Source organism: Trichechus manatus, unplaced genomic scaffold (genome assembly GCF_000243295.1).
Source record: "Trichechus manatus latirostris isolate Lorelei unplaced genomic scaffold, TriManLat1.0 scaffold00001, whole genome shotgun sequence".
NCBI lineage: Eukaryota > Metazoa > Chordata > Mammalia > Sirenia > Trichechidae > Trichechus > Trichechus manatus.
Window position 1 is genome coordinate 23,997,629 of NW_004443937.1, and position 25,116 is coordinate 24,022,744.

General features: G+C 43.8%; 1 protein-coding gene across 1 annotated transcript in view; it reads right to left on the minus strand.

Moving 5' to 3' along the window:
• The window catches only part of CDCP1 (CUB domain containing protein 1), a 39,376-nt gene extending 20,912 nt beyond the window's left edge, over nt 1-18,464 (minus strand). The window contains exons 1-3 of the mRNA XM_004368701.2: nt 18,265-18,464; nt 9,916-10,278; nt 8,117-8,485 (exon numbers count right to left, since the gene is read on the minus strand). Coding sequence (XP_004368758.1) covers nt 8,117-8,485; nt 9,916-10,273 — 727 coding nt within the window. The 5' untranslated portion in view covers nt 10,274-10,278; nt 18,265-18,464. The remainder of the gene's footprint in view (nt 1-8,116; nt 8,486-9,915; nt 10,279-18,264) is intronic.
• Between the last annotated feature and the right edge of the window lie 6,652 nt (nt 18,465-25,116).

Below are 25,116 nucleotides of genomic sequence, written 5' to 3' on the forward strand. Positions count from 1 at the left end.
TTTGTGAGTTAGAATTTTGTTCTACATCCTTCTCCAGCTCTGTCCAGAACCCTCTGTTGTGATCCTGGTCAGAGCAGTCAGTGGTGGTAGTCGGGCACCATCTAGCTGTACTGGACTCAGTCCGGTGGAGGCCTTAATCTGAGAGTTCTTTATGGTTCTTTGAAAGCTCTTTATAAAAACTGCAACCTGTTCTTGTTACACGGATGCAATGTTTTTTTCTTGTTTACTTAAGGGTCTTAATGATAGAAGTTGCTGTTGTATTTATTCACTCACTCATTCTAGTTTCTCCTCCCCATATATTTTCCATTTCCTCCAAGCTGCTTTCTTCCGTTCATTTGTTTTGGTCTTTGTCTTTCTCGTGAGGTGCTTTCCTCAGTTGTCTGGAGAGCTGTGGTCTCCTTTGACTAAAAGTGAGGCGCTAAAAACCTATTTGGAATACCTCTGTTTATTGACTGTGGGCTTCTCTGTAGGGTGGTCTGGCTGCTTCCTGGGGAACCAATAACAGAAGTATCTTTGAGTTTTCTTCTCTTGGGCTAGTTGGGTTTCCCCAGAGAAGAACCCACCACTCACCAAATGAAGGGAGCATACATAGGGCTACCTTTGAAGGATGAAGGATGGGGCCTCAATGTGCCTGGGATCTTTGGTCCAGAGCCTGTCTTATCTTCTCCAGAGAATAAACTTCTACCTTCTGTTGGCTGAGAAGGGCAGTTACCTGGCTGCTTGGTGTCGAGGAAACGATCTGGGGCTCTCGTGGCTTTTCCCACTCTTACCCCACTGTTGCCCCCAGTTCTGAAGGTAACTGCTACTGCTGATTCTCGAGTCTTTGTAGAACAAACTAGATTTCTCCTAGGCTTTTTCTACTGTTGGCTTAGGATTCTGCACTCTAGGGCGGCTGAATCAGTTACTTCTCTATTTTCCATCTTATGAAATATTATGACAGCGTTTCTTCTTCATTTCTCCTCTTCCTTAATATTTCTGCTTTTAAAAATGGTTTTACTGCCATTACAGTAGATTTTAAGTATTTAGCAAGGCTATCTTTAATGGGAAGTAATAATTTTCCTACTACTTGTCTGTCTTTCCCACCAGAATATGAACTTTATGAATCTCTATAAGCCCCACATCCGGCACATGGGAGAGAGAAAATGGCTATGTTAGATTATTAATCCTTATGATATCCTTGAGAAAAGAGAGTGTGTAGGGCATCTTAGGCCAGATTAAGCTGCAGTAACAAATGGTCTCTTAGAATAACAAAGGTTTATCTCTCTAGCACATCACATATCCATTATGGGCTGGCTGCACCTCTGCTCCTTGTCTTCTTAATTCCAAGACCCAAGCTGAAGGAGACGCCTCTAGCTGCAACACACCAGTCTTATGACGGAGCTTGAAAATGTGAATCACACAACAAGAGTGGAAGCTTCTGCTAGGAAGTGCCACATTCGCTTCTGCTTACATTTCATTGGCCAAAGCAACGTGACCTGGCCATGCCTGCAGTTCATAGGGTAGGAAGTCTAATCCTCCCTAAGGAGGAGTGGTGACTATTTTAGAATAAAAATACAATCTAGCACAATAGGTGTCATTAGTTACCAGTTGCCACAGAGTCACTTCCGACTCATGGGGACCACATGTGTGTCAAAGTAGAACTGTGCTCCATAGGATTTTCAATGGCTGATTTTTCAGAAGCAGATCATCAGGACTTTCTTCTGAGGAGCCTCAGTGTGGAATCGAACTGCCAACCCTTCGGTTAACAGCCAAGTGTGTTAACCATTTGCACCACCCCCATTTTAAAGACATGGAAACTAAGGCTAGGAAGTGGTGGGATTGAGATCCAAGTCCACATTTTTCTGATTACAAAGCCTGTGCTCTTTCTATGATGCAATGCTTGCTGCCTCCCTGGACCACAGCCTCCTCTTCTCCAGCCTGGTGGCTGCACCAAGTAGACAAGCAAATGTGGGACTGAGCTTGAAGCAGCTCACTTACAGGTGACATGCCTACAGGGAAATCATCCACTTTCAAGGTCACAGTCTGATCCACCAAGAGAAATGAAGCTGTTGCTTGATGTGCTTCGGAAGTACATTTGGTCAGCCTTGGCTGAGTGCAGCAAAAGCTCCTCAAACACGTGCAGAAGGCCTGTTTTATGTCTACCACTGTACTACCTACCATGTTGGGATGCAACAAGAAGTCCTTTCCCTTGAGAAGCTCACAGTCTGAATTTGTTGAGGTAATACCATTTTCAGTACCCTCATTTTCTAAAATACAAACTTGACGCTGAGAGAGGTTAAGTAATTTGTCCAAAGTCATACAGCTAGCTAGTAAGTGGGATCCAAAGTAATTCCCTTGATTTTTTTTTTCACGGTATAAAATAACTAGTTGCCGTCAAGTTGCTTCTGCATGTGTATCCAAGTAGAACTGTACTCCATATGGTTTCCAATTGCTGATTTTGGACATAGATTGTCAGGCCTTTCTTCCAAGGCACCTTGGGGTGGGCTCGAACCTCCAACCTTTCGGTTAGCAGCTGAATGCATTAACTCTTAGCACCACCCAGGGACTCCTTCACCATTCTAGTGGGCATGAAATGGTACTATGGTTTTACAGTTTGTATTTCCTCTGAAAGTCACTGTGTAATAATCAGGAGGACTGTGATGAGACACCCAGTAGTGGAGCCAGAACAGAGAGGGTAGTTTATTGAGAAAAACAGTCTCTATTCTGGAGTGAGGTTGGACCTTCCATCACTGGCTCTCTGTAAGAGCACACTTCATTGCCACTGTCTACTCTGCATACACGTTCCATTCATTAACCACTTTACATGCCTTCTTTCCACACTGCTTTTGGATGGATCTCAAAATAACTCGAGGGCTAACCAAACAAAAAACACCAAACCTGTTGCCGTGGAGTTGATTCTGACTCCTAGCGACTCTATGGGACAGAGTAGAACTGCCCCATAGGGTTTCCAAGGAGTGGCTGGTGGATTCGAACTGCCGACACTTTGGTTAGCAGCCGTAGCTCTTAACTACTGTGCCACTTGAGGGCTAGGTGCAGGAAATTCCTGTGCTGTCTACAGAATGCTGTTCTATGTGGTCTCGACGGGCAAAGCAGGATGAATGCGTGCAGCCCTCACCTGTCACAGCGGGGGGATGAAAAGGTAAATGTCACCTACTAACGTCCCTAAATCTATGGAAGATAACACCGACTTTTACTCAGTGCCTACTGTGTGCTTTGACGTGTTGCCTTATCTAACCTGTCTGTGTGATTATCAGCTTTTTATGCTGAGAAGGGGATGCCACAGAGAGGTTCGCATTAACTGTTCGAGGTTATTCAGCTAATAAAAGGGCAGATCTGTGAACCAGACACAGGTTTCCTGCCTTGAAAGAATCCCATGTTCTTTCTACAACACTGAGATGCCATCATGTAAAAACTATTTGAGCCTGAGGTTTAAAAAGACCCCATTCCCTGAAAGAAAACCCCTCACTACGTGACAGTTACTTGTACATCGTTTTCAAAACTGCACGGGGAACCTTTGAAGGGACTAGGTTAACGACTGAAGTTTCATAAAGAACGCCCATCATGTTTATGATATCTATAAACAGAGATTTCTCACCTGCCAGTGGAAACGGGCTGCACAGGAATAAGTCAGAGGACACAATACGTACCAACTCTGGAAGGGCGAATTTAAGACTCACAGAGAATGAGTTACGGAATCCAAAAAAAAAAAAAGACAAAACTCAATGATTAGTTAAGGGCTCCAGGTGGCTTCTGGACACGTTACAGAAGCCGAACAAGAAATAAGGAAACTGCTTCCACAATCAGTATTTACCCAGAGTTATTACCTGAAGCATCCTGTGTAACATGCTGGAAACTCACATCTATCTACTGTACTCCAATTATGATAACACAGAAACCTACAGGGTTTGAAGATACTAGTGTATCTGGTATTCTCAGAGCAACTAAATGTATCTTCCAAAAGCTAGAAGAGAAGACGTAAGGCAGCAGACTAGCACTAAAGAAGATAATATAGCTAGGTAGAATATTATTAACTCAAATAATCATTATCAGCAAGGCCACCTGAATCTTTTAGAAATTCTATTATAAAAAGCCAAACAGGCTGTGTGGGACAAATGGAGACTCTCTCTCCTTCTCTCTCTAGTGTGACTATTGGATTAAACTCCTAGAGGACCAAAATTATTTTTATATCTGCACGAAACTAAGTGGTAATAATACCAGGTATGAGGTGGTAATATTTTACTATCCAAAGGAAAAGAAGAGAGTGCATTATGGAGCACTTAATAAAAACAAGGCTTGTTTGGCAGAGGCGAACATGAACCAAGATCTCGGGCATCACTGAGCTGCACACTGTGGGCAGCATAAGCCTTTGGTGCAACACACAGGGTCACAGCTGGCTGCATCAGTTCTTCCTCAGACCCTGCGTAGCCCATACAACACTCATTTTAAAGCCTAAGATGTTTGTGGTCAAACCATAGAAAGACATTCCCTGCAGGGATCCTCTGGATCTAATTTGAATCTACCTGACACTTTTTAGTGAAGTAGAGAGAAGTTTAACAGTAGGTTTCTTTCTTTTTTTTTTGTGGAGGGGTGGGGTAGACAATTAGGTTCAAAGTAACATCTGCCTATTGCCCACATTCAGAAATTATTGTTCTTATTTTTTTTGTAGCCTGGACCCACTGTGGTCAGGCCCTGCTGTGGGTGATAAGGGGTCTGGGCTGGCTGGGTGCCTTAATCAAACCAAAAAACCAAACCGGTTGCCTTTGAGTCAATTTCAGCTCATGGTGACTCCACGTGTTTCACAGCAGAACCGTGTACATAGCGTTTTCTTGGCTGAAAGCAGATCACTTTCTTCTGAGGCGCTTCTGGGTAGGTTCAAACTGCCAACCTTTTGGTCTAGTAGCCCAGCGCAAACCATCTGTGTCACCCAGGTACTTTACAGAAGTCCAAATCAGAGCTCTCAGAGGTCCAGCCCAGCCTAATCTTAACCCCACAGACACTCCTGCTGGCCAAGTCCACTTACTCTTCTAGAAAAAATATAAACCTGTGCTTTACATGAGAGTCCTTAGCACTACTGAACACTTTATTTTTGAACTTTTTTTTATTGTTGTAGTTTAAATTTCAAGTTAATCTCCCATACAAAAATTTATACATACATTGTTATGTGACCCTAATTGCTCTCCCCATACTGTGACAGCACACTCCTCCTTTCCACCCCTGATTCCCATGTCCATTCAACCAGCTCCTAACCCTCTCTGCCTTCCCATCTCACCTCTGGACAGAAGCTGCCCATTTAGTCTCTTGTATCTACTTGAGCTAAGAGACACACTCCTCAAGAGTATCACTTTATGTCCCACAGTCCAGTCCAATCCCTGTCTGAAGAGTTGGTCTCGGAAATTGTTTTAGTTCTGGGCTGATAGAGAATCGGGGGGCCAGGCTTTCCAGGGTTCCTCCAGTCTCAGACCATTAAGTCTGGTCTTCTTACTAGAATTTGAGTTCTGCACCCCACCTTTATCCTGCTCCATCAGGGACTCTCTGTTGTGTTCCCTGTCAGGGCGGTCATTGGTGGTACCCGGGCACCACCTAGTTCTTCTGGTCTCAGGCTGATGAAGTCTCTGGTTTATGTGGCCCTTTCTGTCTCTTGGGCTAATACTTTCCTTGTGTCTTTGGTGTTCTTCATTCTCCTTTGCTCTACGTGGTTGGGACCAACTGATGCATCTTAGATGGCTGCTTGCAAGCTTTTAAGACCTCAGACGTCACTCACCAAAACACTACTGAACACTTTTAAGGCGCAGTTAATCATTCTTTATTTACCTCAAAACCAAATCCACATGCTTCTTGACACTGGTCACGGCATGTTTAACGATTTTTTTTTCTAAATTTTACTTTTTTTGTTGTTGTTACTGAGACTATACACAGCAAAGCATACACCAATTCAACATTTTCTATGTGTACAATTCAGTGACACTGATTACATTCTTTAAGTTGTGCAACCATTCTCACCTTCCTTTTCTGAGTTGTTCCTCCCCCATTGGCATAAACTCACTGCCCCCTAAGGTTCCTATCTTTCAAGTTACTGTTGTCAATTTGATCCCATATAGATAGATCCTAAAAGGGCATAATGCTCAAGGTAGACCCTTTTTCACTAGTTAAGCTAAGCAATTGTTTGGTTTTAAGATGACTTAAGGATTATCTCAGGGAGCTCATTTAGCAATCTGATTACAGGAAACAGAATGAACTCACCAAGACTGAGATGATAGACAAATCCCTCCATCATCTGAAACCCAAACCCGCCCTATTTCCAAAGCCTTTCATGGCTGTTTTCAACACAGCCTGAAAACCCAGGATGTTTGTGGTCAAACCAGGGCCACAGACTGTGATAGTGGAACTGTAAAAATGGCCTTAAAAAGTTATGCCTTCTGCATGGTCACTATGAATTAGAAGGGATCTTGGGTCAGGAGATGGGTGGCGCTTTGGTTTCCTGAGAAGCCAGCTCCCAGTGGGCATCAAGGGCATTTCCCAGGTAGTGCCTGTTGGGCAATCCCTTGGGTGGGTCTCATACTGTCACTTTCTGATGTTTATCAGCCCTACAAAAATAAACGACATGCCATCCCACACTCCCACTTAATATTTCTGCCTGGCTCTGCCTACTTCCCAGAAGTAAATAATAATAAAAACAAGTACGAGAATTAGCCTTCTGGGCAGAACTCATCCTCGGCACACACTGGAAATTCCTGGGCCAACGTCATTTGTCACAGCTCGCTCCTCACACACTCCAGTTTATAGATAAGCCGCTCTGAACTCATCTCATATCTTTCATCTCAAAATTCATATCATTCCCTTCTGGGCCACGGTGAAGCAAGGCAGGTGTCCAGGGTACAAAATTTAAGGAGGCACTTTCAGTGGTTGACCTTGTACTTACTTACAGGATCCTGAGAGTGAGTGCCTCCTTAAGGGTGAGGCATCTGAGAGTCAGTACTCCTTGAACTTTGCACCCTGGCTACCTCACCTCATCCTGGTCCTGGCCCTGACTTCCCTTCTCTAGGCTCTTGGCATACTAGTAAATGTTTGAGGAACAATGTTCAACCTAATTCTCATCAACCTACCTGGGGTTCAGTATGGTCCAGACCACAAGCGATGGGTCTTAAGCTTGTTCTGCTCCTGACAAGCTGTGTGACATTAGGCTAGTTCCACAACCTCTCTGAACCTCTAGTTTCTCACCAGATTATTTCATTACTTTTTTTTTTTTTTTTTGATGGCATGCGTTTTCAGTATTAGAATGCATGCTTTCTAATTGAGTGTGTTTAAATTTCTGGCTGGTAATATGGATTTTGAGAAATATGATCTGGTAATACAAGCCACCAATGAGGCAAGTGGCACTGTGGTGCCACCAATCTGTGGTATGACAATATACCAATGAGAGCGATATAGATAATTTATTGCAGGCGCCTTTCCATTAGGTTACGCGGGGAACCTCTGGTTTTCCAAATATGGCACAGAAAACCCAAAACAAACCCATCAGGGCTCCCTAACTATCACACTGGAAAGCCATAATCATGCTTGCAAACCTTATCTCACAGAAATAAAGGAAAAAAAGGCAAAAGTGTACAAAACAAACACATCCAGGAAGCATTGCCTAATTGAATGCTCAACCTACACAACAATGAGGCTCCAACTCAGGTCTGCTGAGCTTCACACATTTCAAAAGGGAGCCACCTTGATGCTAAATGCATTGGAACCAGAATAACACCTTACCCCTGAGGTCCAGAGGCATAAAAAGTGGCTGGTATACCGGTAATCCAATAGCAATGAAAGAGTTAAAAACAAGTTAGCACCCGGAACCAGGACCAGGCAGCGTTTCTCTCCGTTGCACATGGGAATACCATGAGTTGGGGCTGACTCGAGGGCAGTTCACAATAACAGCAACAGCACCCTGAACAGGAAATCACCAATGGGCTTGTCACACTGCTTAGCAACCCACTTCCTGAAACTCTTCAGGGTCCAAGTTTCCCAGAAGCTGCAGATGAGACACAGGAAGGAACCTCACCCCAAGCAGACTAGCCAGGAAGGCAGGAAAGTGCTGGAGGAGGAGGGGAAAGGAAAGCGAGGCTTCACTTACTGCTTTCTTTTTGTGGGTGCTGGACCAAGACTCGGAACTGCAGCCGGAGGATGCCCGGATTTTGGACATCTTGGTCACAGCCCTGCAGGGAGAGGTTGAAGTTCCCAGCCATGTTCCCGGGCTGCTGGTCCTTCAGCTTAAACACCTCAGGATTGCTGGTGGAGCCTGGGATGTAGTATTCAACCCGCTCCTCCTTCTTCACACAGTTGGAGACATTGACGGTGAGGAAGGAGACACTGGCCCGCAGGTGTGCAGGGATGACAAACTGCCACGTCATGAGCTCATCCTCGGGGAAGCCTTCTGGGTAGTTGGCAGACATCAGGGTTGCCGAACCTTCACCCTCAAACACAGACTCAATGACGCATAGTCCTAATGGGCATGGAACCAAACCAGAAAGAACAGTTGGTGGTCAGATCCTGTCCTGGTTGTTCATGGCTCAGGGGTGGGGGTGTCAGAGAAAAGATCATGGTGATTCTCAGATCCTGAGCAAGTCTTAGGTCTTTTTCCACAGAAGAGTGGAATCTTTCTTTAAGATATTTAAGTTAAATCATGACATGGTTTGTTTACACCCAAAGCAGAGGTTGGTAATGAGAATATACCAGTGGTGTACAAGTAGGTGTTTAATAACCAACTCACCGGAATAAAAGAAAGCCCTGCTCTGTAGCTTATGTCAACTTCCAATACTCTGATTCCAAGCTAACAACACGACGTGACTGAATGTGGAGTTGGGAAGAACTGTGCAATAACACCCCATTGTCGAGTATCTCCACCTCACAGATACAACAGACATAAATAACCTCAAGAAGCATTCTGCTGGAAGACGGGGGTGGGGGGTGGGGAGCAGGGAAACTAGAGTACTGGAAATGGAACAACCAGAATGCAATTAAAGAGAACGTTGACACATTGTGAAAAATGTAACTTAGGTCACTGAACAATTTGTGCAGAAACTGTCAAATGGGAACCTAATTTGCTGTGTAAACTTTCATCGAAAACACAATAAAATACCATTAAAAAAAAAAAAAGCATGTTGTTGCTGTTGTCTTCAAGTTGATTTTGGACTCATAGCGACCCAGTATGACAGAGTAGAACTGCCCTATTGGGTGGGTTTCCTAGGCTCTAATCTTTACGGGAGCAGATCGCCAGGTCTTGTCTTCCGTGGAGCCACTGGGTGGGTCTGAACTGCAAACTTTTCATTTTGCAGCTGAGTGCTTAACCGTTGCACCACCCAGGCTCCTTTCAAGAAGCGTACGTAATAGTAAAATAATTAGGATGTGATGAATTCTGAGTACTTATTCCCTCTGTTTAATATAATTTATTTAATTGTAAGGTTATATAATTTTATTTTTAATAATGGCTCTGGTTAACACCAACTCATAAAATTCCTGAACATCTAACAATCAGCTTTCGTGACCGGCATGAGGGAATCTGAAAGGTGTCAGTGGACTCTGGCGTACCACTGATGCAGACACAGAAAATGTGAAAGAGACAGAGAACAGGAGAAAGAAGTTAGAAATGGTGCCGTCAAGGTAGGTCTGCAGAACCAGTTTCATTTCATTCTTTGCAAATAAACCTCATTTGTTCATAGGACAAAGAAGAGTGGCCACCCCATTTAACAGAGAAGGGGGTTCACACTAGGAATGAGTAAGCCACATCTCTTACAGAAGAGGAGAATCTTCCTCTAAGGGATTTAGGTGGAATCATACAAAACTGCCGGCCCATGACTATTTTTGACCTAGAACAATGGTAATTTTGTGTGGTTCAACCTAATCAAACAGCAGGGAGGGAAGTGGTATGCTCACGTTTTATGGATGTCCGGTTTGCAATGCTGAAGCCGGAGACATTTCTCCTGTCGAACCATGGTAGCTGTAAGGTCATTTTCACTCCCTCCTGCATCTTGATCCGGGACACAGTGCCATTGCTGCAGAAGGTTCCAATCCTGACAGAGGTGGTATCGATGCGGCCGTTGACGGAGTAAGTGACTCCGTCTGGGCAGCTCTCGCCTGGCCCGATCTGCCTCAGATGGGGAACAGAGAACTGCAGCTCTAGACCGACGCTCTTAGGAGCCTTGACGTCCCAGACGAAAGTTCTGTTGAGGGCGGGCAATGAGGATGTTGAGGGCTGGAGCTGAACCTCCCCAAAAGGACACGGGCCTGACATGCAGTCTGAAACACAGTCACAAAAGCAGTTGTGATCACACTGAAAGGTCACCTACCCCATGCTCCTCAGTAGTAGATACTTTGCCTGCTGCTGCCCCATCCCCCAGCTGCTGTGAGTGTTGGTGGCCAATGGCTGACAGATACATCTTTCTCTGGGGAAGTGCCTCAGTTCAGGGGAACTGTCCTGGCCCAGAAACCGTAGAAGTTTTGCCACTCACTCACCTTCACCCCAAGGGAGAGCCTATAGCCAGTAACTACCTGATAGAGGAGTGAAGTAGAAGGTGAGCGAAAAAGAGGAAGGCCCTCAATGAGATGGACTGACACAGTGGCTGCAACAATGGGCTCAAGTATAATAACAATTGTGAGGATGGTGCAGGACCAGGCAGTATTTCGTTCTGTTGTACATAGGGCCGCTATGAGTTGGAACTGACTTGATGGCACGTAAAAACAACAACACCACAATAAATACTATAGCATACACAATTCTGCAACAATAGTATAACAACCAAAAATTTGTGAGTGGTTACTTGGTAGATATGTATGCCATATAGGGGTGGGAAGGCGTATGGGAGTAAACGCATGTATATACATATAGGTATAGTTGTGGGCATTTGTATATACATATTTGTATGCGCTACATATATATTCATATATATAATAGAGCACATACGGGGCACAGTTATGGAAATTTCTTAGATATATTCAAACACCTTGTGGGACTAAAGTGACTATGCTTGAAGTATAAGGACCATAGCACCTAACAACACAGGAGTGAAAAAGTCTGGCTGTTTGCTTCAAGTGACACAACCTTTCGATGCCATTCACACCCAGAGCTCCCTGTGGGATCAGGCTGAGGTAGACTTCAGCTAATATCACATCTCTGTTTTGCTTTTTTGCTGTCTCCTGCTTCCCTCACTTCTTCAGGCGTTTCTTCTGAGGGCACTCTCTGGATAAATGACTTACATGAGAACCCTTGTCTCCGGCTCTGAGGGAACCCGACCTCAGACACCTCCTAACTACTGTGTTTTCCATATTAAATTGCTGGAGCCCAACTGGTGGGCTTCTGACCAGGCTTTTCTGGAAGCCAGAAGGAGACCATTTTCAATGGAGAGCCCATGCTTTGGAATATCCTACTTCCCCTACTCTGAAAGAATCATGGTTTTCACAATCTTTAGCACATAGTGCCAAAATCCACCTTCTAAAACTGGTTTTCCCACAATACACTCATCAACACAGTGAGTCTTCTCTGAATATACAATCCCCTTGATGGCTGGAACCCCGTGGCACAGTTATCTTCCTGCCTCGGGGTTTTAATGCTAGTATTTTATTATCACCGCATTTGATTTTCTCTTTTCAAGGCTAACAATTAATAATATCTTTGATGCACTTTGTTTCCCGAGCCTTTCAAAACAAAGAGAGAAATGTCACTGTCAGGGAGGAAATAAGAGGAAAGTGTATGGAAGAAGTAACAGAAAGCAGGCAATATAAAATTAAAGGCTTTTGTTGTCTGAGACAGGGAACCTGAAAGTGTTGATGGACTTTGGTCACGGTAATAATAATCTGGTGAATCTTTATTACTGCTCTGTTGGGGTGTTTGAAAGTACTCCAACCTGAAAAGGTCTCATGGAAGAATTTCAAAGACGTCTAGGACCTCTGAGCTTGTTCATGCCGAACTTCTTTTTTTTTGGTTTGAAATTCAAAAACATTTATTTGAGTTGTAAAACAAGATATTTATCTTTACGTTCTAATTAAGCACCACAACTATTACCGAATATGAATAAGGAAGACCAAAGAAGAATTGATGCCTGTAAATTATGGTGTTGGTGAAGAATACTGAATATACCATGGACTGTCAATAGAACAAACAAATCTGTCTCGGAAGAAGTACAGCCAGAATGCTCCTTAGAAGCGAGGATGGTGAGACTTCACCTTACGGACTTTGGACATGTTATCAGGAGGAGAAGGACATCATGCTTGGTAAAGAAGAGGGTCAGCAAAAAAGAGGAAAACCCTCAACAAGATGGATTGACACAGTGGCTGCAACAACGGGCTCAAATATAGCAACAATCGTCAGGATGGTGCAGGACTGGGCAGTGTTTCATTCTGTTGTACACAGGGTCACTACAAGTCAGAACTGACTTGATGGCCCCTAATAACAACAACATTATTGGATATTAAAATTTTAACATAACGTCACTAAAAAAAATTCTATATGTAGAAATAATGGATTAAAAAATTATTATTATTTTTTATTGTGGTAGATATATAGATAACAAAGCATTTGGCATTTCAACAATCCAAATTTTTCATTTTTGCAAAGCAGCCCTGGAATCCGGGTGACTAGGGCCAGCACTTGCAGCATATGGCAACCCTGGGACAAAAGCCCAGCTGTGTTTGGTCAACCTATATTCCCGCCAATGCACTGCACTGCACTGCCTAACCAATAACACAGGGTTAGATAACATGGTGACTAATATGGCTAAAATCAGACTTTGTGTATCATGAAATATAGTACCTATGTTTAGGAACTCATGGGAACTTGGTTAGTTCTATCAAGCCACCTCTCTCCTTTTGAAGCTGGCCTCGAGGAGCTTTCTACCCACACCTCCAATGTGCCCAGGGCACCAGTGATTGGCCCCTGCGGCGATCTGAGTGGGATCTCTTGACCTTATGAAGGCAGTGGTTCTCAGTCTTGGCTCCATACTGGAATCACCTGGAGGACTTTTAAAAAATAAGCATGCCTGCACAGATCCCCTAGAGATTCTGATTTAATTCCACACCAAGGAAACGGGGTCAGAAAGCCCCGCCTCCCAGCTCCACCTCTGCCCAAAGCCCTGGCTGCTGGGAGATCAGGTTGTACAAGCAAGTTTTAATTTGTTGCTAAGAGCCTTGGTTGGTGGGATGGCCATACAGATAAGCGTAGTCAAAATGTCGGCATGCCTCCAAGTCTTCTCCCGTGCACCCTGTCCAGTATGAAAATTCTAAACAACTAAAACGGTTCCAATACAGGAATGGAGAAGGGTCATCTCTGACGTGATTTCTCCCAGCACAGACTTCTATTTCATGAACTTTAATGGAACTAACTATTCAAAAAGAGATGAGAACAGAGATGTCAAGCTTTGTCTCCAACTTTCAGAATGCTTATTCAGGAAAGGTTTTAAAAACAAAGGGTAAGCAGAACACTGACTTGTTATTTTAAAAATTAATACTTTCAAATCAGTTTCAAAAAGTGTAGGAATGGGTTTTTATATGAAATAAGCTGTGTGTAGCATCCTAGGATTGAGAGGCTGATGAATTCAAACGCTTGACTTAGGAAGTCTGTCATCTGTTTCCTTTTCTCTTTTTTAATGTGGAAATCGCTTATTGGTTTAACCAAACAAAAAAAGTAATGTATGCCTGTAAAAAAACAAGACAGTGAAGAACAGAAAGAAGAAAATGAATGTCACCTGGTCCCCACTACCACCCCCATCCCGTTATAGAAAATTTTAAGGCTAACATTTTGGTGTTTCTCCTCTAGTCTTTGGATTATATATGATTAAGTGTGCACGTCTGTGTATGTACGTGCGCATGCACATGTATGTATTTAATAAACTGGGATTGAACTATACAAATTACTCACTTATTATATGCTACAGAGCCCTGGTGGTGCAATGGTTAAGCACTTGGCTGCTAACCAAAAGGTTGGCAGTTTGAACCCACCCAGAGGCTCCATAGGAGAAAGACCTGGTAATCTGCTTCCGTAAAGATTACAGCCTAGATAACCCTCTGGAGTAGTTCTACTCTGTCACATGGGGTTGCTGTGAGTTGAAATCAACTCAACGGCACCCAACAACAATTATAAGCTGCACTGTTTTTAATGAAACAAAAATAGCTTTGGCATCTTTCCATGTTGTTATGGATTGAATTGTAACCCTCAACAATATGTGTTGTAAATTTTAACCCCTATATCTGTGTTTATAATTTGGGAAAGGGATTTCTTTGTTATGTTAAGAGGCCATATCAGTGTAGTGTGTGTTTTAAGCCAATCATCTTTGAGATCTAAAAAGAGCAGACTAGGCACAGAGAAGCAGAGAGATGGGGGAAGACAGATGTCTCACCACATGAAGATCACAGGGAACCAGGGAACAAGGACTTTCCCCCAGCACCAACAGAGAAAGCCATACCCTAGAGCCAGTGCCCTGAATTCAGACTTCTAGCCTCCTAAACCGTGAGAAAATAAATTTCTGTTTGTTAAAGCCACCCACTTGTGGTATTTCTGTTATAGCCGCACTAGATAACTAAGACAGAATTTGGTACTGAGAGTGGAGTGCTGCTCTAACAAATACCTACAATGCTGAAATGGTTTTGGAATAGGGTAATGGGTGGAGGCTGGAAAAGTTTTAAGGTGCCTAATAGTAAAAGCCTAGACTGCCTTGAAGAGACTAGTGGTAGGATTATGGATGTCAAAGGCAATTCCGGTGACGGCTCAGAAGGAAGCGAGGAGAGCTATAGAGAAAGTCTCCATTGTCTTAGAGAATACAGATGGAGCCGTCAACAGAATGTTTAAAAATGAAGGGCATTAAAATGTGCTTCTCGTGAGGCTTAAAAAAAAAAGATGAACATGTGATTGGACAACGGAGGAAGGATGATGCTTTTTATGCAGTGGCTAAGAACTTGTCTGAATTATGTTCAAATGTTTAGTTGAAGGTAGCACTTCTAAGTGAGGAACTTAGATATCTGGCTGATGAGATTTCTAAGCAAGATCTTAAAGAGGCTGCATGGTTTCTCTTGCTGCTTATAGTAAAATACGAGAATAAAGAGATGGACTTAATGAACTGTGCAAAATGAAAACAAAACTTAAAGACTTGCAAGATTATGTTGTACAAACTAAGGACACATGTACTAGAATGTTCACCAATGACATAGCTACACAATCTTTTGGTAAAGAGATTAAGCCTGTAACTGATGGATCTAACCAACTACCACAGCAGAAAACCCATCAGCTTAGACTGAAGGGTAAACAGAAAGAACTAAAGGAAAGAACAGTGTCTGCCTCTTGGAATTCTACAGGCAGGAAACAGACCAAAGGAGCTACATCTCTTGTCCTCCAAGAAAAGAAAAAGACCATCCCTGGAGTGGCTCAGAGATCAGTAGAACTGTTGGAAGGAGCACAGGAAGCAGGGCCTTCTGGGTTTCAAAGGGTGGGGTCAAGGTCTCCTGGATCTCAAAGGGTGGGGTCATGGTCTCCTGGATCTCAAACGGTGGGGCCACAGCCTCCTAGGTTTCAAACAGCAGTATCTTCGCCAGTATGGTGCTGACATTAACGTATGCCAGGGAGGTGGGGCAAGATCCACTGCCCAAAGCTGAGGAGGCGGGGTTGCCATGCCTAAGGGGCAGAAGAACAGGGGCCTACTGCGGCCAAGGGGTGAGGTTGCCACAGGGATGGACTAGGAGAATGGGGCTTCCTAAAACTGAGGGAGCAGAGTTGACATGCCAGAGCTGAAGCCTAGGGCCAAGGGGCCTCCACCAGAATCCAGAGGATGTGGCCAACACGCAGAGTCTGGAGGGTGGGGCCATTGCCCAGATAGTCTCAGAGAAGAGAGGATTATTTTCAAGCCTTGACAGCTAATATAATTTTTTCAGCTGGGTTTTGGACTTGCTTGGTGTCTGTTATCTCTTCTTTCCCTCCAATTTCTCCCATTTGTAACGGAAATGTCTACTTTGTGCCTGTCTTTGGAGGCCAAGGCGTGGAATGTTATGGATTGAATTATGTCCCCCCAAAATACGTGTTGTAAAAGCTTCACTAGGATTTTAATTGTAATTGAATTAAATTGATAATAATAATTTGGGGGAGAACTGACACTTTAAAAACACTAAGTTTTTTCTTCAAGGAATATAGCGTATCTTTCCATTTATTTAAGTCTTTTTTTTTGGTCTTTCAGTAAAATTTTATATTTTGCTTCATACATATTTTATGCATTTAGTAAGATTAACCCTAAATATTTGTTCTTTGTTATTGTTAGTCACAAAGGATCTTTTTGCATTATATTTTCTACTTGGTTATTACTGACATTATAGAAAAGCTATTAATTTGGGGATTTTTCTACCAAGTATTGGGGCAGCTTATGAATTCTTTTATTAATTCTAATAACTTTCTTTTGATTCTCTTTATGTTGTAGGCAGATAATCACATCAATCTTTGAATAAAGATAATATTGGCTCTTCCTCTAATAATTTTGCCTATTTTTTCCTTCTTGTCTTGCTTATTGTCTTCGTTAGAACAATGTGCATAGTGGGAATCCTTACACTGTTTTCTGTTTTTTTAGTAATGCTTCTATGTTTAACAGTTACATATAGCATCTATTATCAGTTTCTGGTAAATATACTTTATTGTATTAAGAAAACGTCCCTCTATTCCTGGTTAACTAAGAGTGTCTTATTAAAAAGTTAAAAAATCATCTACTAAGATGATTGTATATAGTTCTTTTCTCTCTAGCCTAATTATGCAAAGCATTCCATTTACCAATTTGTTAATGCTGAACCATTTTAGATTTGATATATTTTATTTAGGAATTTTTGCATGTATATTCATAAATGATTGGTCTATGGTTTTAATGTTTTTTATGCTTTGTCAGATACGGACATCAGGATTGTAATAACCTTGCAAAAGGGACTGGGAAATTTCTCTCTGTCTATGATCTGGAACAGAGGTCAGCAAACTACAGGCCATGGGCCAAATCCAGCCCATTGCCTGTTATTGTAAATAAAATTTTAATGGAACATTCATTGTCTGTTCATTTATGTATTGTCTATGGCTGATTTCACTAATTCCTCCTATTTTCTTTTTACCCTTTTTCTTGCTTCCTGATTTTATCACTTGATTCATTTATTTTCAGTTAAAACATTTAAAAGAAATTTTCTCTGAGTATGGCTACAATTGGGTCACAAATAGTGTTACCATTGCTGTTACTATATCTGTTAGTTCCTATTTGGAATGATCACGTTAACTTGACTGGGAAATTAAAAATTTAATTTTTTCTGTCTGATTACTATTTCCGATGTCCACCTCCCATCCCAAGCTCAAATTATGAATAATAGCAACAATACGAAATAGCTATAGTTTGTTGAATTCTTATATCATACACTTTCAATCCATTATTTTAATTCATCTTCATACCAACCCTATAGGTCGGTGCGATGACCCTTATTTTACAGACTAGTAAACAAAGGCACAAAGTAGTTAAGGAACTCACACGAAATCACGTGATCCGGTCATGTGACCAGTAGCCCTGCAGCTTGAAGCCATATCCAGGCCCATCAGACTCCAAAGCTGCTGCTTTTTCCATTGTGCCTTCTGGACTCACTTCCCCACTCTTCCCTCTTCAACCTTCTGATTCTTTTGTCCTCTTAAATCCCTTGACTTTTGCTCCACATCTGCCAGGTGTTTCTAGCATATCAAGATAGTGCACCACCTGTTGCCATTGAGTGGATTCTGACTCACAGTGACTCTATAGGACAGAGCAGAACTGCCCCCCTGGGTTTCCAAGGCTGTAAATCTTTACGCAAGCAGACGGACACAGCTTCTTCCCGAAGACTGGCTGGTGGGTTCGAACAGCGACATTTTGATTAGCTGCCGAGTGCTTAACCACTACGCTACCAGGGCTCCTTCAGAGCACCACAGACCTTGGAAATCTGTAGCTCACAGGCCTCTAGCGCTCCACCAAGAGACAGTGTGGCCTGGTGGTTAAGGGCACAGAATGGAGCCAGTGTACCTGGGTTCCTGTCCTGTCTGCTACTTACCAGCTATGTCACCAGGGCAAGTTACTCTCTTTGTGAACTTTCCATTAACCTATGTCAAGCACTTAGAACCATGCCTGGCCACATAAGAGCTAAATAAAAAGTGTACAGAGTTCCAGAATAGATCTTACAAGCATCAGAGACTGGCTTAGCACAGAAATGAGAGGCATAGACACTTATAAGACGCTGTCACACAGTTTACGAGGACATACTCACCAACATTCTTTTGGATTTCTATGACAAAGTGCCTCTCTGGATTCTGGCAGCTAAAGTGAAAGACTGTCTTTTCTCCAGACTTGATGGACAACGTGGACAGTTCTTTTTTCGAAATGACGAGGTAACAGGGCTTCACTGGCACAGTTGGGGTCCCAGGCTTTATGGAAACTATAATGCCGCTTCCAGGTGGCAGAGCAATAGCAAAAGCTTCTGCAGAAAGGAAGAGAAATGAAGTGAGCAGGCTGATTCAGGTCTGCAAACCCACGGTGGTTCTCTCCTCCGCTGGCCCAGGAAGGACGCCCCTCGATGACACCTCCATTCCTTCTTGCCTGGTTGAGAAGGGGGATGGTGCAAAAAGATAACTAAATCACATCTCACCTCACCGACAGGAAAGAACGGGGTCACTGCTGCCGTGACATTAAGATGAGTTTCTCTTTTGGCTTACTCACTTTTCTAAAAATTAAAACCTCGATACCACATCTTGAGCAGTCCATTTTGAGATACCCCGTTTATAAGGTATTAAATAATGACCAGAGAAACTGTTCCACCTCTCATCCGAGTGTAGAAGAAATTCCACAGACAGAAACCATTCGTCTATAGGGACACGTTTATCCGCAAACAGCCGCTGTCTTCTGCCTAGGACGCTTTAGATGCCCACTACATACATGTGGTGGGGGCTAGAAAAATGTCTGCAAACATCAGATCTAAACACAGTGTGTCGATGAAGTTGGAAAGAAAGGCTTGTGTAAAACAAGGCTGATACCTGAGACCGGGGTTCAGCAAAAACACGGGAACAAACAAACAATGACAAGTAAGTGAGACGGGGGTGGGTTACTAACAGAGGTGCCCAGGGTCCCTGGGTGGCACAAGTGGTTTGTTTGTGCTACGCTACTAGCTGAAAGGTTGCGGGTTCAAATCCACCCAGCAGTGCTGTGGAAGAAAGTTCTGGCAACCTACTTCCATAAGATTAACTAAATCCAAACCCGTTGCCATTGAGTCAATTCCCACTCATGGCGACCCCATGTGCTTCAGAGTAGAGCTGCACTCCACAGGGTCTTCAACGGCTGTGATCTTTCGCGTTATGGAAACAGATGTCTAGGTGAGGCCCTGAGTCATGGAACAAGCCCAATCTCTTCCTACTCCCTTTGCTTTGTGTTACTGATTTTTAAGTCCTCTCAGACCTAAAATGAGAGAGCCATTTTTCTCCTTAGTAGCCAAAGTAGTCACTGCCCATGCCCTAACCTGGGTCCTCACTACCAGTCTCTGGGCAGCTGATAACCTGGGAGCAGGGAATGCTGAGATGACTGTCTGTAGGTGGGTCCACGGCCCACAGAAACTTGCAGAGCTGAAGCTGGTACCTCTGCCGCACCGTGTTCTGGCACAAACAGATGGTCAGTACTTGTTATGGCACCTGCACATAACAAACTCATTGCTGTTGAGTCGATTTCCACTCATAATGACCCTACAGGACAGAGCAGAACTGTCCCATAGGGTTTCCAAGGCTGTAATCTTTACTGAAGCAGACTGCCACATCTTTCTCCCTTGGAGCAGCTGGTGGGTTCGAACTGCCAACCTTTCAGTCGGCAGCCGAGCGCTTACCCACTGCACCACCAGGGCTCCTCATCTGCACATAGAAGATACTTAATAAACGCTTGGCGAATAAATGAATGGACGACAATCTAACCAAAAGCTTCTCTTTGTTTTCTGGCTATGCCTTTTCCCTCTTTTAAAAAACTTATTTTTAAATCGACTTTATTGAGGTACAATTTACATACTGTAAAAGGGACCCACCCACTTTAGGAGTTTTGACAAATGTAAATGCCGTGTGACCACTACCACAATCAAGATGTAAAAACATTCCCATCATCCCCCCAAACTCCCTAGTGCTCCTTTGCAGTCAACCTCCACCTCCATCGCAGGAGCCAGAAAACTATTGATTAGTCTCGCCTGATCTCAACCTTCACACAAACGGAATCCTACTGCATGGTCTCTTTTGTACCTGGCTTCTTTAGCTCAGCATAACGTCTGTGAGATTCACCTACATTATTGCATGCTGCAGTCGTTTGTCCCTTTTCATTGGAGTAGTATTTCATTGTCTAGACAGACCACGATTTATCAGTGAACATGTAGAGTAACATTTGAGTTCTTTCCTGTTTTTGACCAGCCCTATACTTTAATTTTACCAGAACTGCTAGCCTGCATGAGAGCTGGACGCATCATTTCTCCCCTCACAGGAAGGGAATCAGCCTGCCTATAGACCCACAGCCTCAGCAGCTGGGCACAGGCAGAGGTTTGCATTTTTTCAACCTCTTGCGCCTTCTCTCTCCTTCTCGTTCACTCTGCGCCAGCCCCACTCACCAACAGCTCTTTCTTTAGATAGTATGGAAACTGACCCCTCACCTATGATATGAACTGCAGATATTTCTCCCATTTTATCATCTGCCTTTTGATCTCACTTGGAATGCTTTTTCTGGTAAGAACTTTAACCTCTTTGGGCCTCTGTTCCTTCATTTGTAAAATAGGAGGGCTGGGCTAGAGTAACTCTAAATTCCCTGCCAGCTCTGAGTCTGTGATCAGTAACCCAGTAAGTAAGAAGCAATTCCGTCCCTCTAAGCATTCCCGACTACTGCCCAGCAGTGACACACCTCCCATAGCACCCAGGTGTCAGCATGGCCGGCTTTGGGACTATTTTCAAGAGGGCTTAGGTTTTCATTTCTGGAGCCAACCTTTTGATCTCTCCAAACTCAGCTTGTACCCCTCCCTCTCCACGTTGGTTATGCTCAGGTCATTCTGGCTTCTTTCTTGAACATTCCAATCTCTTTCCCACCTCAGGGCCTTTGGCACTTGCTTGCCCCAATTCCTAAAATGCTCTTTCTCTAGGTCTTCTCGGGATTGGTTTCTCTTGTTTTCCAGTCTCAGCCTGAAGGTCACCTCCCCAGAGTGGCCCCCTGACTAGCCACCTAAGTGTTCCTCCTACCCCAGTCATCGTCCTCTGCCTGTCACCCTGCTTTATGTCTGCCCTGTTCTAGTCTCTGACAGATGGCATGTGTTATTTGTCCACTTGTTCCGTACCCTGTGATTAGAATACAAGATCCAACAAGAGGGCAGCTGGGACTTGCCATTTTGTTCAGTGGTAAGCCTCTGAACCCAGCACAGTGCCTGGAGCCCATGTGGAGGCAGAAAGTTACGAGCCCCCTAACGTTTCCATGCAGACATAGGTGGTTCAGCGGTAGAACTCCTGCCTTCGATGCAGGAGACCCGGGTTAGATTCCGGGCCAGTGCACCTCATGTGCAGCCACCACCTGTCCGTGTGGGCTTGCATGTTGCTATGACGCCAAACAGGTTTCAGCAGACTTCCAAACTTAAGGCAAATAGGAAGAAAGGCCTGGAAATCTATTTCTGAAAATCAGCCAACGAAAACCCTACGATCACAGTGGTCTGATCCACAACTGACCATGGGGATGGTGCAGGACCAGGCAGTGTTCCGTTCCACTGCGCATGGGGTCACCATGAATTGGGAGCCGACTCAACCACACCCAGCAACCACATCGCCATACAAAACTATAAACCCCATTCTTGTCCTTGCTGCATCTAATTTCTAGAAAGTACACCACTATCCCTGTGTTCCAGGTGGGCTAATAAATCTTGGCAGGAACCAGGGACTCTGAGCCTTTTAATGAACAGAGAGAAAAAAGAGTCTCCGAGGCAGAAGTTTATATACTCGTTGGCTTTGTCTTCACACAGTGGAGCCATTTAGAATCTTCTGCGATAACCCTGAAGGCGCAGGGGTTCTTTAAGACATCAGATTAAAAATAAGTCCAAATTCATGTCAGAAACCCACTTGTCAGGTTTAGATCCAGCTGTATATATGTATGTCAGGTTTATATCTGGCTGTACAACCCCTGTTCTTTTTCTGTAATCATAAAAATGTCTTACCCTGGTATTTGTAGAAAATTCTTGGAGCACCCACTTTCCAAAGACCTACTTCCTTTCCTGGGGCCTCCAGCCTTGGGTCCCCAAGGGATGCTAATGCGCTGTTCCGTGAAGCTACATTCTGTCTCAGGCTGCCCCCGCCAGCGACATACCAATTTCTTTCTCTTCTTTATATCCTGTCCTGTGTGCTTTTTCACCCCTTCAACCAAAGCATTATCTTAAAATCCTTTGACTCTGAGATGATTACTGGAGTCTCTGGGTGGTGAAAACAGTTAAGCACTCAACTACTAGCTGAATGGTTGGCGGTTTGAACTCACCCAGAGGCGCATCAGAAGAAAGGTCTGGTGATCCGCTTCCGAAAGGTCACAACTTTGAAAACCCCATGGACCAGTTCTATTCTGCACACGTGGGGTTGCCATGAGTAAGAATCAGTGGCAACTGACAACAACAAGATAATTATGATTATTTGTTTTTCATGAAGTGTTAGACTATAGTGATACTAAGCAGAATCAGTGGTTGCTTGGGGCGGGGGGGCAGGAAAGGGGGTGAAGCACAAAGGGGCACGAGGAAAGTTTGTAGGATGAGGGAGCTGTTCTGTATTTTGTTATGGTGATGACTACATGAACATATACACGTACCAAAATTCATCAAACCGTACCCTTAAAACCAGTGAAGTTTATCATACGTAAGTTATATCTTAATAAAACAAAAAAGAGCAAAAAGCTTAAGTGGTAGAAAATCGTGTTTCTAGACAAAGTAGGCACTTAAATGAATCAAAGAATAATCATGACCACACTGAATATATGGCTTAATAATAGTATTGGATAGGCCTAGTTTGTCTCACGGTATGTGTAATATTTCCAAATATCTTTAGATTCAGGAAAGAACAAGGCTGAGCTCACCAAGATCTCTCGACTCAGTTCTTCTCTCCTGCTTTCAGTCAGAGCAGTACTCCAAAGAATCCCAGGTACATGACAATCTAGTCTATTATTAGTCATAGCCAAAGAAAATTCATCATCTCTTTTAGAAATTCATCCTCTTTGGTTTTTTTTTTTTTAGACCTTTGAAATCATGTATTATGCAACAAACCTTTTCTGAGTTCGTAATATGTTCCAGGCACCATAAACCCAAAAACCAAACTTGCTGCTGTGGAGTCGATTCCAACTCATAGCGACCCTACAGAACAGAGTAGAACTGCCCCATAGGGTTTCCAAGGAGCGGCTGGTGGATTTGAACTGCAGACCTTTTAGCTAGCAGCTGTAGTAGCTCTTAACCACTGCGCCACCAGGGCTTGGTGCAAAATAATATAACAACAAAAACAGCCAGAGTGCCTGCCCTCAGAGTGTTAATAGTCTAGTCTATAGGTTTGCAAATGGTCTGTAAAAAAACCAAACCCATTACTGTCGAGTCAATTCTGACTCATAGTGACCCTATAGGACAGATTAGAACTGCCTCCATAGGGTTTCCAAGGAGCGGCTGGTGAATTCGAACTGCTGACCTTCTGGTTAACAGCCTAATGCTTAATCACCGCGCTACCAGGGCTCCGTTGTGTAGTCTATAGTGAGCTTTTAAAACCGATGCGTCACAAGTCCCAATAGGCCTCGAATGAGCCCTGGGAATGTGTGCTGGAAACGTCTGCGCTTGTTCATCGCAAAAGATAAGGATTCACTTTTACTTTCTCTTCATGTAGAGAGCCAGTGGTTCCAACCCTATCACCGAATACTCCAAGCCTTCCTTTGTGAATTACTAACGCCACCTCTGTTTTTTATTTCAGATCTACACAACCCAGATTTCCATCCAAACTCATTTTGCAAACAAGAAAAATGAAGCCTTGCAGGGGTTAAATGATTCACTCCAGGTTAGACTTTCAACTCCTTCCCATGTTTCTTTCCTCTGACCTCAAGATGGCCAATCTAACATGCTCTACTGCCCAGCCATAGTTCCTATCTATCCTGACCAGAGAGCTCGGGCCTGAGGAATCCTCACCTGGCTACCCGGCTCACAGCCCAGAGGAAACTCGAAGCTAAAGTACGTGTTCAGCAAAGCCAAGTCTTACCCCCTTTGTAGCGGGAGGAGGCAATGTCTACTGTAGGCTGCTGCTGCTATACTCGCTAGAGTCACAGCCGAGGACACATCATCCACAGAACTGTCATTTTCAAGGCCCCCTCATCCTTCATGATGATGTATCAGCTGGAAGGTGACAGTACAGGTGAGAAGATGGCGGTGCAACCTTGTACATACTTGATATCTGGATTCTCCCCACCCCCATCTCCACCCCCACAAATTCCACCACTCTAAAGGCACTGAGGCAGCAGTTAAGAGCTGGGCTGCTAACGAAAGGTCGGCAGTTCGAATCTACCAGCCGCTCCTTGGAAAGCCTGGGGGGTAGTTCTACTCTGTCCTACAGAGTCGCTGTGAGTCTGAATTGACTCGACGGCAACGGGTTAATAAAGGCATTTATCCGACACCTGTCTGTCAGTTTGTTGTACCGTGGTGGCTTGCATGTTGCTGTGATGCTGGAAGCTATGCCACCAGTATTTCAAATACCAGCAGGGTCAGACTAAGACAGACTAGGAAGAAAGGCCTGGCAATCTACTTCTAAAAATTAGTCAGTGAAAACCTTATGGGTCACAAGAGAATATGTTCTGAAATGCTTGCTTTGGACATGTCACCAGAAGGGGTCAATTGCTGGAGGAGGACATTGTGTTTGGTGAAGCAGAGGGTCAGAGAAGGTGAGGGAGACCCTCAGTGAGAGGGACTGGCACAATAGCCACAATCAAACATGTTGGCATCATCAGAATGATGCAGGACCGGGCAACGTTTTGTTCTGTTGTACATAAGGTCACCACGAGCTACAGTCGACTCAACGGCATCCATCCATCCACCCACCCACCCACCCATCCACCCATCCACCCATCC